This window comes from Molothrus ater, chromosome 7 (genome assembly GCF_012460135.2).
Source record: "Molothrus ater isolate BHLD 08-10-18 breed brown headed cowbird chromosome 7, BPBGC_Mater_1.1, whole genome shotgun sequence".
NCBI lineage: Eukaryota > Metazoa > Chordata > Aves > Passeriformes > Icteridae > Molothrus > Molothrus ater.
In genome coordinates this window covers 11,574,892-11,590,608 of record NC_050484.2, presented here as the reverse complement: position 1 = coordinate 11,590,608, position 15,717 = coordinate 11,574,892, and the positions used below count along the sequence as shown (strand labels likewise).

Genomic DNA, 15,717 nt, shown 5'->3' with positions numbered 1-15,717 from the left:
ATTATTTCTTACTTTTTTGGTGCTTTGTTTTGTTTTTTCCGATTACTTCATTTATCAGTTTGAGACCCTAGCTACAAGCTGAAGTAGTCCAGAACCCTTTTCCCCTTGATTTTGCTTGTCTGCAGGCCGAGAGACAACGACTACCGCTCGGGGCCGCGGAGCTGCGCTCACTCCGATAAAACAGCCGCCAAGACGGAGGCGCGCGCAGCCAAGGCAAAGGGAAGGCCGGCCCTCCCGGCGCTGGGGTGCGCAGCCGCGGGGCGAGGCGGAGCGGAAGGAGCAGCGGCTCCTCCCCGCAGAGCCGGAGCTGGGCGGGCGCGGCCCATGGCGGCGCGGCGGGCGGGCCCCGGCGTGGTGAGGGGGTGGTGGGGCCGGAGCGGGAGGGGGGCGCGAACCCCTCCGTGGGGCTGCAGCGCGGGGGATCCGGCGGCGGGAGCTTGGCCCACCTGAGCGCTGTTGCTGAAGGGATGTGGCGGGGCGCTCCCCGCCACAGCTGCTGCTCCGGAGGCGGAGCTGAAGCGCGGCGCGGGAGCGGAGCGCCCTCGTAGCGCGGCTCCCGCATGCCCGCCCTGCTGCATCCCGCGGGAGGGGGGAATGTAACAGGCCGTAGGGTCGCACTTTTCTGTCCATCTTTGTTGCGGAGGCAAACAAGCATTTCCTCGTTGTATTTTTTCATATAAACCTCTCAAAAAAAAAAAAATCTGCAAGGCTTTAACAAATCTGTGAAGGCTGCTTCAGTGTTTTTAAACATTCTGGACATTTAAACCTTTCCTTCTCCGCATCCTGGAAAGGACACCCGGGGAGCTGGGTAGTTTGTTTTTCCCCGAGTTTCCAGGTGCGTCCCACTGTCTCGTAGCCTGGCTCAGGTTTGCAAACACAGGGTTTGACCGAGGCAGCGGCTGCCTGGTTTGTCGGTCTCTTGGTTTCGGGACACTGTAGAGCACTCAGCGGCTCTTCTGCCCATAACAAAATGTCCATGGGAACCTGTCCGCAAACTCACCCTTTCTGTGAAATTTGGGGTGAGTTACTTCTGTGTGAAACTTCAAATAGGCAAAGCTGATAGCTCTATGGCAGAGGTGGGGACTGGCACACAGATGGACAGATGAGTATTTACGACTGGCTGCTTGCATAGGGTTTCCTCTGTTGCAAGGAATAAATGATACAGAAATCAATGCACTTGCCAGTTGTTTTGTAGAAGGCAATAAAATAAAGAGGTACTACTGAGTGCAGAATTACTACTGCATAGGCAGTGAATGCTGTATAAAAGGTTTGTGGCTTTTGTTTGTTTTTATGGGGTTTTTAGCTTTTAGGGTTTTTTAAATACCAAGTATCCTAAATATTTACTATTTACTGCCACAAGAATGTTGGAAACAATAAAAGTAATGCGATCTGACCTTTACCAATATTTTTTTCGCTTATGGTGCACCAATATAGTGTGACCAGTGCCCACCAGTTTGCAGGGTGCCACTTAGGGTGTGCAGTTCTCTACCTGTGTAAGTGGCACTTGCTGTCAGTCTTCAGCATGGCCAAAATCCAAGTGAGAGATTTGAGGTCTAATCCCACAAACCCTGCCTTGCACGAAGTATCTCCTTTGCTTTGGGTAAACAAACCAGTGTAAAACTTGCTTATAGGAACCTGTGCCAGCATGCAGAGTGAAGGGTTTGTTAGTGCAAGTAATATTTGCTGCCATTGAACAACCTGCCCTTGTTTCAAATGGGAGTAGTTCTGGGTCCTAACCCCGGGGCAGAAGGGTTCAGCTCCAGCTAATCCTGGCTGCCTGAAGTTTATTTTTAGTTCAGAATTAGCTGAGGTTCAATGTGAGCAGCGTGAGGGAGCCTAGACCAGTTCACAGTGCCTCTTTCAGGGAACGACTTCAGATGATATGGGAAAGAAACAAGTGGTGAGTTGGGGATCCTTGAGTCTTACCAGGTTTACAGCCCTTTTTATTTCTGGTATCTGAATTTTCTGAGCATGGGAAATACTTTTTTGTGTATATTCTTCCAATATAATTGTGTAATACAAAATCTGAAAGTTAACTCCTTTTTCTAGATAAGAGAAAGGTACAAGCTCAGTTTCAGATTATCTGGAGATCCTTTTAGATTTTAGGTGTTTGACCTGCTGGTAAATATGTTCAAAATTATATGGAAAAATGATATTTTATAATATTTTAAAGTATTTTCATAAGTGAGCCTTGTTTCCTTTTATTTCTTATTGTTCTGAATTTACATTTTCATTTATAGAAAATGCTCAGCTCATGTCGTATACTGTAAAATTGTACTGAATGCATAATTTATTACAATATTTTATATTTATTTAAATAGAATGACTAATAAGCTTTCTAGTGAAAGTGGTACCTTACATGAAAAGTGAAAATTATTGAAGCTGTAATGCAAGCTGTTTCTCACACACAAAGCTTAGTTGTATCTTCCTACTGCAGTGCTCATCAGAACTCTGGTAAAGGCATATTAGTCCAGCATCTTTTACATCCTGCTTTTATATCATATCTCCATTAGGAATGTTTGGCCATTTAGGAGGCATACAGAGCAAAACATACCTTGAATGTTCTGATCTGAAGCTGTTTTCTCAGAGGTGGTTTCATACTCCTGGCAGAAGCTGACTTTTGTCTCTCTCTTGTCTTTCAGTGCCCACCTCGTGCCCTTCCTCCAGTGCCAAGGTAAAATTATTGCATTCTGTGGAACTGATCATGATGCTGTAATGCAGATTTTGAAAGTAGTAACATTAAAAGAAATAAGTTTCATAAACATCTGAGCAGTAAAATTGCTTCTCTTGCTAATTTATTGTCCCAAAATGCTTTACATGGAATGCAAAACATTTTAAAGTTTTATAAAAGCCAAGAAATTTTACCATATTACCTCAGTTTTAATACTCGTGAGAGATAAACCTTTTAAAAACTTTTAGATAAATATTCCAGTTTGAATGTCTAGTATAGCTTAATTGTTGTTAACTTTAATCTCTTCTTCATCCCTCTTTTATTATGTGTTCTTTAGTTTATTTGAATCACAAATACTTAAAACCAGGAATTTCTGGAATTAGGCTAGATATTCTTTATTAGGGAGTTAGGTATCTATTAGTTTGATGTAGTATAGGGAAAAAATTGGGCTTTTTTTCAGTGTGAAAAGAAAAGCAATTATATAGTTTTTATGGGATGGTACTTCAGAATTCCTTCAAAGTACCTGCAAGTAAATGTGATGTTTTATGATTGTCGACAGATAATGTCTTTTTAGTGATGTATGAGCTCAAATGTTTCATAACTTCAGTTGGTTTGTTATATACCAGGCAGTAAGACAAGTTTTAATTAGCCAGGTGATTAAAGCTTTTAATCTGATCCACAGCTAGCCAATCAAGGAACTGTGCGTAGTCACCAACAAAGTGTTGAATCTTGCTGATTGCTTCGTACCCTTAACCCTGTTATACACATCTGCTCCTAAAGAGGAGGGGGATAAGGAAATTAACCATAAAAGCAGCAGTGTGAATTTCACGGTTGTGAATTGTAATTGATTCAAAACTAACTTTCTTTTCATCTTTTTACACTGCTTGTCAACAACTTTCCTTCTTCAATATGAAGTGGAAGCCAAGGTGAGTTATTAAGGAGAGCTACAAACATTGGTAGTTCCTTTTGGTGCCACTCATTCTCTCTTTAAAGATAAAGCCTTATACTTTTCCTGAATGCAGGCTGATTATTTAAACTGGATATCTGTGCATTGTTAGAACTGTTGTTTTTCTTTGCTTTCTTTACTGTTAGCTATTTCCATCAAGGTAATTGAAGTGCTGTCGCTGTGCTTTAAAGAATAAGTTTCTTTTTCAGAGCATTATTCAGAGTATTTCAGTTTATCACTTAACACACATGCATGTATGTATTGTGCCTGTTCTGCATGTAAGACTTCTTACTCTGATTTTTTTACGCTGTTTTCCTACCATCTTCTGTACTCCTCCTCCTTGTGTGAACTGGTGAATTGTCATCTTACCTGTAAAAACAAAGGATGTCATAACTTGTAAAAAAGAATGTATTTCTTAACTTGCAGTAGGATGGCTGTTATAAAAAGGAAATGTAGGTTTTTTCCTTGCTGTGCACCCATACTTCTGTTTTGTGTTATGCAGATGAAATTCCACTCAGTCGTCCCAAAAAAAGGAAACCCAAAGGAAAGACTCCATTAGGTAAGGTCCTGCCAAGACTAAAAACTGTTCTTTTATTCTTTCCATTTTTTCCTTTCTAACTTCTTTGCATAATTCGTTAAGTAGACATTTCCAGCTGTAAACTGCTTATGTTGAATGTGTTAAGCATTGAATTTTTGAATGAACTAATTTACCAGTCTGGTTCAATTTCACTCTTGGCCAAATAAAGTCACAAGTTAATCACTTCATTATCACTGAAGACTTGACTGTAAAAGATTATTATTTGCTGGTTGCTTTTACATTTTTGCACAATAAAGGTTTATAAAAGGTGGGTAAACTTGACTTTGAAGTGGAAATAAAGATTCAGTTGTTACCATAAAAATTGCAGTCCTTGAAGGTAGTATTAAAAAGCAGGTACCATGTAAAATGGAGAAGTAATTTTGTCTTTCTGCATCTGATCATGATGTTACTGCACTATAATATGAATTCATTTTAACCTTTCATAGAAATATAATTCCTCCAAAGTATAATAATGAATCGCTCAGACTGGAGTAAATATCCTTCAGTGGATTTTTTTCTGCTCCTTTTTTTATTCTTGTGCTGTATGTTTAGCATTTAAATTTTCCTTTAATGTGATGCCATTTTGCCTTAGCACATATCTGTGTGGATCACCTTGTAATAAACTATTACTTTTTTCTTGCCTCTTGCATTATAATTTTTGCACATAGAAAAGAGAAATACAGAGGTGTAGTTCTTTCCAGTGATGGATTCTTTTCAGGCAGTCCTCTGCTGTATGCCCAAATGGGAATTGTGCTGCTTCTTGGATACTTAAATTCTCTCCTGAACATGAGACTGTTTTACTGTGAAATACCTTTGTATATTTCTACTTCTCATCATTGATTCTCAACTCTTACATTTCCTGTCGCCAATTTTCATCTCAGTTGTTGCTCAGCTGGGCGACAACGTAGTAAATGTTGAAAGTACCATAGTAAATGGTACTTTCTTTTGCCTGTTTCTCAGTGGCTCTGAGTTCAGGCTGCTGGCTCTTTTCCTGTGGTTTGTAGATGGCATTGTGCAAGCAGCAGTTCGTCGGCAGTCTGAAAGCAGCGAGCCCCTGACCCCTGAGCCCCCTGATGCCCCTCCTCAGAGGAAACGCAAGAAGAAGAAAGTACCTACTGGTAAGTGAGATAGTGGTAGATGGGAAAGAGAAGTGAATAAAACTTGGGAACACAGAAATATTACTGGACCACGTGTATTTAGGTTTAAAACACTTCATGTGCTTCTTTACCTAAAACAGCTGAAAGTAATCTCTGGGTCAGTGGTAGCTTAGAGTTTCTGGTTTCAGATTTCATAGAGTACAAACCTTCATGAAAATAATGGATATACAGTTTTGGAAATTATGTAATACTTAACATCATTCAAAGCTCAGATCATTATTTTTTTGCCACTCCTTTTATATAATAGCTATTTATGTACTTAGGTGAATGTATTCCATTTTTATGAAAGCTCTAAAACTTTCATATTGGGTTGTGGTTTTTTTATCTTCAGATTCTGAGACCTCTTTTACCCAGCAGAATGTGGCATCCCTATTTCAGAATGGAAATGGCATGGATGTCCCTGAAGCTGAAGAAACGGTGATCCGCAAACAGAGAAAAAGGACAAAGTGAGACAAAACTAGTAGAGCTCATGGTCTGGACTAACTGTAGCAGTGAATGTGGCTCAGGAGTATTTTACATTGCCATTTGGCAAAAATATAAAATCTTGTAAAATCTTGAAGCCCACAGTACCATTTAGCCTGTGCACAGTTCTTTCCAGGGTTAAGGGTTTTTTCACTTCTTTGTTCTGTGCATACCTGGATGCATCACAGCTCTAAATACATTTTCATGAGCCTAATAGTTCAGTCGCAGACATGAAGAAATTAGAATTTGGAACTGCCTTCTATCATTCTCACTATCTTAATTATACCAAAGTTAGCAGATTTTTCCCAATTATTCTAATATGTTTTATTTTAATATGTTCTAATCGTTAATCCCTTGATATGGAATTAATCTTATGATTTTAGTCAACTACCTCCATAGGAACTTTAGTCCTTAAAATTATGAACAGGATAATATTACGCAGGTCATAGTCTGATGGCTTCTTATCAATCAGGTTAGGCATGTTAAATGAGCCTTTGGATTTTACACATTATCTCCTATTCTTTCTCTGTCCCATTGTGTGTTTTGTGCCAACAGGAAACCTCGGCCAGCTGAAGTAAGCTCCAATGAGCTGGAAGTGGAGGAGGAAGACATCATTGAAGATGAGCACAGGAAGAGCCCAGATCAGCAGCCTGTGTTTGCTGCTCCCACTGGAATTAGTCAGCCTGTTAGCAAAGTGTTTGTTGAAAAAAATCGTGAGTTCATATTGTGATTTAAGTAATTTAAGAACTTTCTTGCAATTAGAAGAAGCATTATTGTATCTAAAATCTAAATACTGTAGTATTGGGAAGAATTTTTTAAAAAGTTTTCCAAATCAGAAATTATTTGGAAATAAATGCACATGATAATTTTTCAACAGTGAATAGTGGTGTTGCTGTGCTGATCTATTGTTTGATTTTTTAATTCCATGGTGGGAGTGAAAAAGGTTTCAAAGTACCCAGCTGAGCTTTTTTGACTTAATATTGTCACAGTACCTTGAGAAGAAACAATTACAAAAATTCTTTCAAGTGGAAGTTTTTTGCAGGGCGTTTGTGTTTTTCTGTTGTTTTAGTTTGGGGTTTTTTTGTCCCAGGGAACACTGAGTCATTTCCCAAAGTGCTTTGCACGTTGTTAACTCCATAACCTGACCCACCAGGATGCATCATTCTGACCAGAGGCATCCTGTATCAGTGTAAGCTGACAAAGGGCAGGAAGCGGGGAGAAGAAATTTCTGACACTTCTTAACAGCTTTTTAACACTAATAAGCATTAATGTAGAAATGATGGTGAAAGGAAACAGAGCTCTCTAAAACTGATCTCCTTATCCTTTCAGGGCGTTTTCATGCAACTGACCGTGCAGAATTGATTAAAACCACTGAAAATATCAATGTACTTCTGGATGTGAAGGCTTCGTGGACTACTAGAGATGTTGCCCTCTCAGTGCACCGAAGCTTCAGGTGAAAGATAAATGTTCTGATGTAAATAAACATAAATCAGGGGTTTGGCTTGAGTTTTTGGCGTTTTTTTCCTCCCTGAAAATTAGTGTATTTCCTCTAAAGTTGTGGTATATTTTTATTTCTTTTGGATATTCCTAATAAATGGTCGTTCTGGATTCAACAGGTATAAAGTTTATCAGTCCTCTAGCTTTTGGTATTTGTTGTCAAGATTATGAATTTCCAGTGTAGACATCACATGTGAAATACAGCTTATAAAAAGAAACCAAGAAAGCCATATTGCAAAGATTCAGACAAAATCCCAATAGTAAGGGGTTGAGCTGATAACCAAAGCATTATTTACCTAGAGAAATGTGTTAGAAAGTAGGACTTACCCATCATGTGTATTACCAGAATAAAAATGTCTGAATTCAGACAGTTCTCAAATAAAAATCCTGGCTGGGGGGAAAGAGGGAGGAGTGAAATTGAACTGGGGGAATAAGCTTGCACATAATAGCAAAACCATTACTTTTTAAATATGCAATTGTTTTGTAATAGAGAAATGGGAAGATAACAGCCATGTTCTTCTGTGGTGTATTTTAGCTGGAAGCCTGTGCATGAGCCTGTGCTCAGGCTTTTACTTAGCAATGAGGATATTGAAGAGAGTGCCTTGGAGACAAGTTAGAATGTTGTGTGAGTGCAAGGGACAGTGGTCTTGGGAAACTACAGACAGCTACAGGTGAAAGTATTTGATGCCTGTGGCTGTAATGAAGGGAAGGCAAAACATGATTGTTTTCTTTAAGTGCTCAGGTTCTGGTGCATCTGGTGTGACAGGAGCAAACAGAACTCTTGCTTAGAATTTTTTAAACTAGATCAGAAAAAGCACTCAGAAACAATCTCTGAAAGGCCTTGAAAAGCAGGGTTGAATAGATGGATTCATAGGCCTTTTCTATCTATAGTTAATTCAAGATGTTAAAACTGGTCTAATGTTCTTTCCTCCATTCAGGGTGTTGGGCCTCTTCACCCATGGCTTCCTTGCTGGTTATGCTGTATGGAACATCGTGGTTATCTACATTTTGGCAGGAAATGAGCTTTCCATGGTTTCTAACCTGCTTGAGCAGTATAAGACAATAGCATATCCAGCTCAAAGTTTGTTCTACTTTTTGCTATCTATCAGTACAGTCTCAGCCTTTGACAGGTAAAGCATATTTGTATTTGAAAGGTGTATATATATAATTTGTGTATATGATGTTCCTTTCTCCTTTGGCACATGTGGATTTGCTGTTGATGATTTAATTGATATACTCAACGAATGATTTTTCACATGGCTGACTAAACACAGAAGGGTGTACTTGTGCATCCAGACCTGTGGTAGCCATTTCTGTCTGGTGCTTGCACCCTACTTCAATGTCACAATGTCGCCCTGCTGTTAGTGGGATGAGGTGGTGAAACAAATGTAAGAGCTGACTTGTTTTTTTGTGGTGGGACTCTGAAGAGGGGTGGAGTGCAACAAATATTTCTATCAGGTTCACTTTCATATGAATCCATTGCCTAGTCAGGTTTGAAGCATAGCTGAGTGAACAGTTTCCCTGGCTTAGCTGGGGCTTCTGCATTACAGACTAAGAGTGGGAATGAAAAGAAAGAAGCTCAAAAAAGATCATTAACTAGACTAAATTAATGGTTGTTACAAATGTTTCTTTTAGTTACAGGTAGGATGAGCCACCGGGGAGTTGGTGCTATGAAAAAATTGTGACTTCTTTCCCTCCCAGGATGGCAGGGAGGAGTCCCAAGTTATTCACATTTGCTCCTGTAAGCAGTTACATTAGCATGGCCACTGAACTGAATGGCAAGGATTAGAGGGGACAGATGTCCCCAGGTTCTCCCTGTTTCAGAAAGGTCTGCAGTGGGAAACCTCATGGAACATCCTCCTTCGTTCTGGAATTGACATAACGGGGACCATTGCCATGTGGGTGGATATAGTTGTAGATTAAGGCACTGTTACAGAGGCAGAAAAAAATACCTTGCAAAAAGTAAAAGAACAATAGAATGCTGTTAGAGGAACAATATCATTGTCTTACTGGGCCTGTGTTAATGACTCTTGATTTTGTTATCAGGATTGATCTGGCAAAAGCATCAGTTGCACTGAGGGGCTTTCTGACCCTAGACCCAGCAGCACTAGCTTCTTTCTGTAAGTATTTGAAGTGGATAGGAAGCTGTCCAGAAAATACGGTAAATGTAAAACTCCTCCATACTCTTTTTACTGAAATCTTCCTCCCAGGTTATTTTCTGCTTTAGAATAAATGACTTGCTCAGTAGTTGATAATAGCAATGGCCATAAACACTTTGTTCCATATTTTTAAAAGCATTTCCAATAGTAGCATTGGTGGGATTGTTAGTGAGGTAGTTCTTTTCCATTTCTGAATATAGACCACAAACCTAGCAAAAAAACAGAATCACAAAATGTAAGTCTGATTTAGTTCATGGATTGCAAAGGGGCAGAAACCAGATTTTGATAGGTCAGGGGAATGTTAAAGAGAAGAGAATTAATTAAAGCAGACTATGATTGAAGGCAGAGGAGTAAAAGGAAAGAAAATGCAGTGATTAGTGCCATGTCATGATGAGACAGCATTTTGGGATTTATATCTGACACTACTAATTCCATTTCTTCCAGTGTACTTTGCTGCTCTTATCTTATCCTTAAGCCAGCAGATGACGTGTGACAGAATCCACCTCTACACGCCACCTTCAGAAAATGGCAGTATCTGGTAGGAAACAAGGAATAATAATCCATAAATTATAACATAGCTCACTTAGGGACCTTGTCAAACTGGCAGATTGAAGAGATTGTACAAGATATGTAAGAAACTATTGAAGGATTTTATTTCTGAACCTGCCTTTAAGATTGTCCTGAATATTTGATACTCTCACTGAAAACTAAAAACTCAGGGATGAGTTTGGTCATGTTGTTTGCAAATCCATTATACCTCAAACAAGAGTTGGAAAGATGCTGGAAATGTCATCTGGCAGGAACCTTAAGAATCTCTTGTTTGAGAGTGGGACCCTACTGAGGTAAGTAACCATTTTGGGTTCAAGGGCAGGACATTCTGTAGACAGTCAACACTGTCTTTGAAGGAGTCTGCCACAGGATGCATGGGCTTAGCAAACACAGCTGGCATTTAAATATAAACCATCATTTCATGTTAGGTGATCCCATCCAAAGCTGTTCCTTTCTGAAGTACCTATTAATGGACTCAAATTCTGGTAGCAGGAATTTTTAAAGTAAACCAGGAGGAGTAGAACAAAAGCTTTTATGTGAAAATTTGCTGGTTTGGGCAGTTAGTTTTTAGGGGTGGTGGAGGTTTAGGGTTTCTGTGATCTTTGGTAATTGTTCTCTTTACCAGGCCTTTGCAATGCAAGACCATCATGATGGTCTTGCATTGTAAAAGATGGTACAAGTAGCTCTCTTTTCACATCTGGCTTAGAAAACTTATTTTGATGTTATTCTGCTGCAATTCTTGTTGTAGTTTCTGTGCACCAGTGATGACTGATGGTTTGATGTGCCTTTCCCAGGACCGCAGGTACAGAGGCAGAAATTGTTCATTCGTGGGTTGTGGTGAATCTCGTAGTGTCTGTTCTAGTTGGGACAAGTTGGATCTTCTTAAGTTCCCGACCAGAGCTAGACCACAGTGAAGGTAGGACACATTAGTAGGCAAAATGTTGTTTATTCAAGTTGTTGGGCTTTATCTGCTGTGCTATGCATTTGGTGTTCAGGACTAGTCCTGAGAAATTTTGTGACTGAGGAAGAACAAGTATCTCCTAGCAACCTTGCACAGCAAATGCTTCTTAGGATGATGGTGTCTGTGTTTGGTATTATAAACATTAATTTAAAAAGAAAAGTTTTATTTGTCCTGTCTGAAGCAATGTGAATTTGGAAACATTACAGAATGTCTCTTTTCAATGAAGAGAAAAACAATTTAAAATACTTTAACAGTATTTTAAATATTTGAAATGTATTTATCCTATGTGTGTCTTAGAAAACTCCCTAGTGTTATTAATGTTCCTTCTGCAAGTGCTAAATGGGATACAAGTTCAGTATTATTTTCAATAGGACATTGCAGTAGTTTTGGGAACTCCCTAGCTTTGAAAAGTTAGATTTGTGCTTGCAGCACAGTACTTCAGATGGGACTGCTTGTGCTGGTCCAGGCTGGAGGAGGGGAGAGCAAGTTCTTCTCATTGAATAAACTTGGCTAGAAACTGGGCCTTCTTCCTTTTGTGTTCCACCTGGGGTCCAAAAGGTGTGTCCTAACTCAGTGTTCCTGTCAAGTGCGTGCAGCCTGTCACTTGAAGGGATGCTGTACATAAAAATCCTAAGTTTCAACTTTAAAGTCAAAACGTATCCTAAGAACACCATGAATTGAAGCACAGATATGTGTTTGGAGGCTGAGGATTCAATGGGCCTTTTCAAATTACTTTTGAATTTTAATGTACGGGCGTTTGTATTTCAGCTGGCTCCAGTTACTGTGTTTATTTCTAAGAAATCATTTAATGAGTTAAAAAACCCCAGACAACTAAGTGGCAGCCTTTACAGTCCTCAATGATAAAATTTATGATAGATGTTTAAATCATATTTTAAACCCATAAATAATAAAGACTTACACAATCTAGTGGCAGAATTTTACTCAGGTTTTGATTAAATTTTTTGATACTTAGATGTGCCTACTAAGACTGGAAAACCACTTCAGAAATTTCTAGAGAGAAATTGATTAGTACTTATTCCAAACAGTAGAGAAAGTTTAGTCTGCTAAGGATAGATTAAGGCTAATTTACCACTGTGAGACACAGAGCAAAGACTTGTAAAAATGAACCAGTCCCTAAAGAGAAGTCTTTCCTTCCTGAGTCTGACACTCTCAGAACTTTAACAATCCCTCGGTCTAATTCAGAGTTGTGTTTCAGTGTCCACGTTGAGTGCACAATGGTACTACACATGATCAACTGCTAACATTGTCACCAATTCTGTCAATTTTGGGGAGCAGCAGTAGTTTTCTAAAAATATTGGTGGCCCTTGCCATCGCTGAGTTGTTGATGATATGATTGGGAAGAAAAGCAGGAGGCTTGGGGGAATGCCAGGGTACTTTTCAGGAGTAATAGAATTGTATTCAGGTGAAAGTTTTCAAAGAAAACATAATTCTCTCCTTCCTCTTTTAGAATTGATGTTTCACTCTGAAATTGAGGAATTTCCTCACAGAGATGTCATACCCAGAGTCCAGCCATAAGTGTGGAACAATAATCTGCATGTATTGTAGCTGTGACTGATGGCTCAACATGTTGTGTATTATAGCTATGTATTATAATTTTCATAAAGAAAAAAACGTATTTTTATATTGTATATATTTAATGTTGAACTTTTTATGTATGTTACAGTTTCCAAATGTGATTGAAAACTTTTATACTTTTGGTTTTTATTTTACAAAGTAGATTATCCCTAGTGCATAAAGTCAAGGTGATTTTGTAAATACTGCTACCTACATAGCCAAAGACACTAGAGGGATGCAGATCAGGTGTTCAGTGCTTTTTTGACTGCTGTACACTCTTCAACAACCTGCTTTGTTACTAATGCAAACTGCAGTTAGCTTATCTGATTTGGTTAAACATTTTCTAGAGATTAAAAAAAATCTTACAACAAAAGTAGCCTAAGGAAAATTTATAACAAAACAGAGTTAGCAAACATAAACCCCACCAAGTCAGTAATCTTAAAATAATCTACATTTATTTGTCATAAAATATTTTTCTAGAATAAAAGATTAAATTGACAGGGATTTTTTTTAATACTCTATAAAAGAGGATTATTAAAAGCCACTTTTTTAATCTTCATTTAGTTCTCTTGACAAAAATCTTGATGATACAAGCTCTTATAGGCTGATGTAGATAAAAGACAAAGAAGTTTTAATGTTGCAACAGTTTGGTCAGCTAAATACATCTTCTCATCAAACAGGGTGTTTTTGTGTTGCCAATAGGATGTATCCATGTCCTGTAATTTCTTAACAGTCAGGAAGTGTAACTATTCCAAAGCCACTCACAAGAATAGTGTTCTAATTTCTCCTCATCTGGTATGGCAAGAACAATCCTTTTATTCACTGTTCTTTATAAACATACTTGGATTTCACAGATGTTAAAAATGTTCCTACCTATTTTGATGGAGATTGTTTTCTTCCAAATTGTTGTTTTGTGTTAGGATAGAATGGGAAATTTCTTCCTACAATTACAAGAAAATGCTTATTAAATCAACCCAAAGTGTCTGCAGCAACCCACCTTCTATGCAGTGACATAGCAGTAATTGTGGCAGGCAGTGGGTTTTGCTGACAAGATTCATCCTTTTCCTTTATATTAAAGTGGCAAAATGAAAGCATTGCAGATGTGAAAAAATACAGATATATTGCAGGAAGAAACAATCTCCTTAGTAAACACAGATAAGGTCTCGTTTGAAAACCATTTATCAAGAAAAGATCACCTAAAGCCCAAAACTTCTTTGTATGTGTTACTTAACATATATTGATTTTGCCTTGTTTGATTTAATAAGTGTGTCTGTGGGTGGTTGTAAAAGGGGAGCACTTGTCAAAGTTCACTGAAGAATTACTGAACTTTTTTAGTAGTGAAGTTAAGAGTAGCCAGATAAGACTTGAAAGGAAATGTCAAAGAGCTTTCAATGCTTTCTGTGCTAACTTTGTGCTGTTACCTGAGTTGCTTCAAAACAAACATGGGAATGTCAGGGCAGCTGTTGCTGCCCTGTTGAGGACTTGTGTCCATTCAGCAAATTTAAGTTATTCAAAAATTCAGTGTTTGTGACATCTTTTAAATGCTGTGGTAATCTTGGCAGGGAGGAAAAAGCCATCTATGAGAACTAAAAGATGTTCCACAGCTGTTGGCTGCATTCTGAGGCATTCAGTTTGCTGTGGGAAGGAGCCCTTAACCTCTTTAGTAAACTGTTGTGGCTCTTGTGTCTGTTTTTGGAAAACTAGAGCTAAATTAGGGCTGGCACTGCATTGTACATTAAAATGGAGAGATTCAGGGTGCTGATCTCCTTCAGTTGTGCACTGGATGTTTTTGCCATGATTTATTTGGCTGTAGGAGATGAGGGATGAGACAGGAAGTGTTCCTGTATAGTTTGCCACCACGCTTTCTGCTGATGTTGTGTGTTTGCTTGCATTGTCACTTACCTCCTGAAGATGAGATTATTAATGGCATGGCTGCATGATTTTTCTTTCATCTTAGTATGGTCAGAAGTATAATTTTGCCCATAAAATACAGAGCTCAGCAGAACTGTGCTAAGGCATCATATCAGTACAGGAAAAGATTGGATAACATCATTGCTTGATTTCTGACACTAACACTAGGAACTGGCCTTCCAACTATCCCTTAGACAAAGTGGTGCCAGCCAAGAGCCAGATGCATTCTTATTGTGAAATATAGTAGTTTTTATATGGTTGAGCAGGGATTGAATTAATGATCTTAATGTAATCAGTATTTCAAGCCAGGCTTGCCTTTCCAGTGTATATTTTTAGGAGGGTCTGAGCATATACATATTTAAATTAATGAGTTTTCAGGTTGCCATATAAAAAGCACAATAAACAGTTTGATGGCTAATTATCTATTTTACAAAATACTTTTCATTCCATTAAGCCTCACAGTGGAATATGAGTTTAAGTGAGCTTTTCTTTTAGTTTCTTGTAAAATCTTAGAACAAGTTTACAAAATAATTGTTTAATTCTAGAACACACAATATTTGTAGAAGCCTTAACTGAAATGCCTTAGTGCATTTCCATATCATTGTTTTTAATGCATTTGTGTTAATGGAGTTTTCAGATATGTTGGTGCCAAGTTCTTGTTTTTACATATATGAAACATATATTAAACAATTGCTGTAAACTAGTTAGAAATGATGGTACTACTTTGTCTTGTTTTCAGTTGTTTAGTCCATTTAAAATAAATCAGTCTGTCTGAGGATTTGGGATGGGAGGCTGAGGGGCTGTATGGGGCTGCTCCAGACTTGGGTGGACAAAGCCCCACGCAGCCTGATCAGAGGCTGGACGCCAAAGCTAAATTGTTTTAATTACTTAAATTGTTCTAGTAATTTAATATTTGGTTAATTTCAACTTGGTTTAAACGTTACTCTCTCAAGGCAGTTTTCCCAAAATGAAGCCAAGGGGACATTAATTTGCAGAGTGTCTTTTTAAAGTAGTTTTGGTATTGCTGAGGTAAACTTTAGGAGGGTTATGTTGAGAATTACTCGCTTGTATATTGCCAGCAGAATTAATTTAAATGACTGAAGACTTTGGGAGATCAGAGAAAACCATCAGGTAAATACCTACAGCTAAGCCTAAGCCTTACCTGTCTCCCTTTTTTCTCATAGCGGTGTGGACGGTGCTATTGCATTCCTCAGGGCGGCTGTGCTTGAAGCTGCTGTGTAAGTCCCCAGAT

The 15,717-nt window shown here is 38.6% G+C and overlaps 1 protein-coding gene across 1 annotated transcript; it reads left to right on the top strand.

Annotated features, from left to right (window-relative positions):
- Positions 1-294: 294 nt before the first annotated feature.
- TMEM237 (transmembrane protein 237) lies at positions 295-15,168 on the top strand. Its single transcript, XM_036387069.2, has 13 exons — positions 295-354; positions 2,643-2,674; positions 3,587-3,597; positions 4,120-4,176; positions 5,199-5,312; positions 5,683-5,797; positions 6,369-6,526; positions 7,143-7,266; positions 8,249-8,440; positions 9,357-9,430; positions 9,914-10,007; positions 10,813-10,934; positions 12,448-15,168. The coding sequence occupies exons 1-13, from the start codon at positions 325-327 to the stop codon at positions 12,513-12,515; spliced, it is 1,191 nt and encodes a 396-aa protein (XP_036242962.1). The 5' UTR covers positions 295-324; the 3' UTR covers positions 12,516-15,168.
- The last annotated feature ends 549 nt before the right edge of the window (positions 15,169-15,717 follow it).

Bases quoted from the DNA above. Each gene is read 5' to 3' on its own strand.
- TMEM237 (XM_036387069.2), top strand. From the start codon at position 325: ATGGCGGCGCGGCGGGCGGGCCCCGGCGTG. The intron at 355-2,642 runs GTGAGGGGGTGG...CTTGTCTTTCAG, and splicing joins GGCGGGCGGGCCCCGGCGTG to TGCCCACCTCGTGCCCTTCC. The intron at 6,527-7,142 runs GTGAGTTCATAT...TTATCCTTTCAG, and splicing joins AGTGTTTGTTGAAAAAAATC to GGCGTTTTCATGCAACTGAC.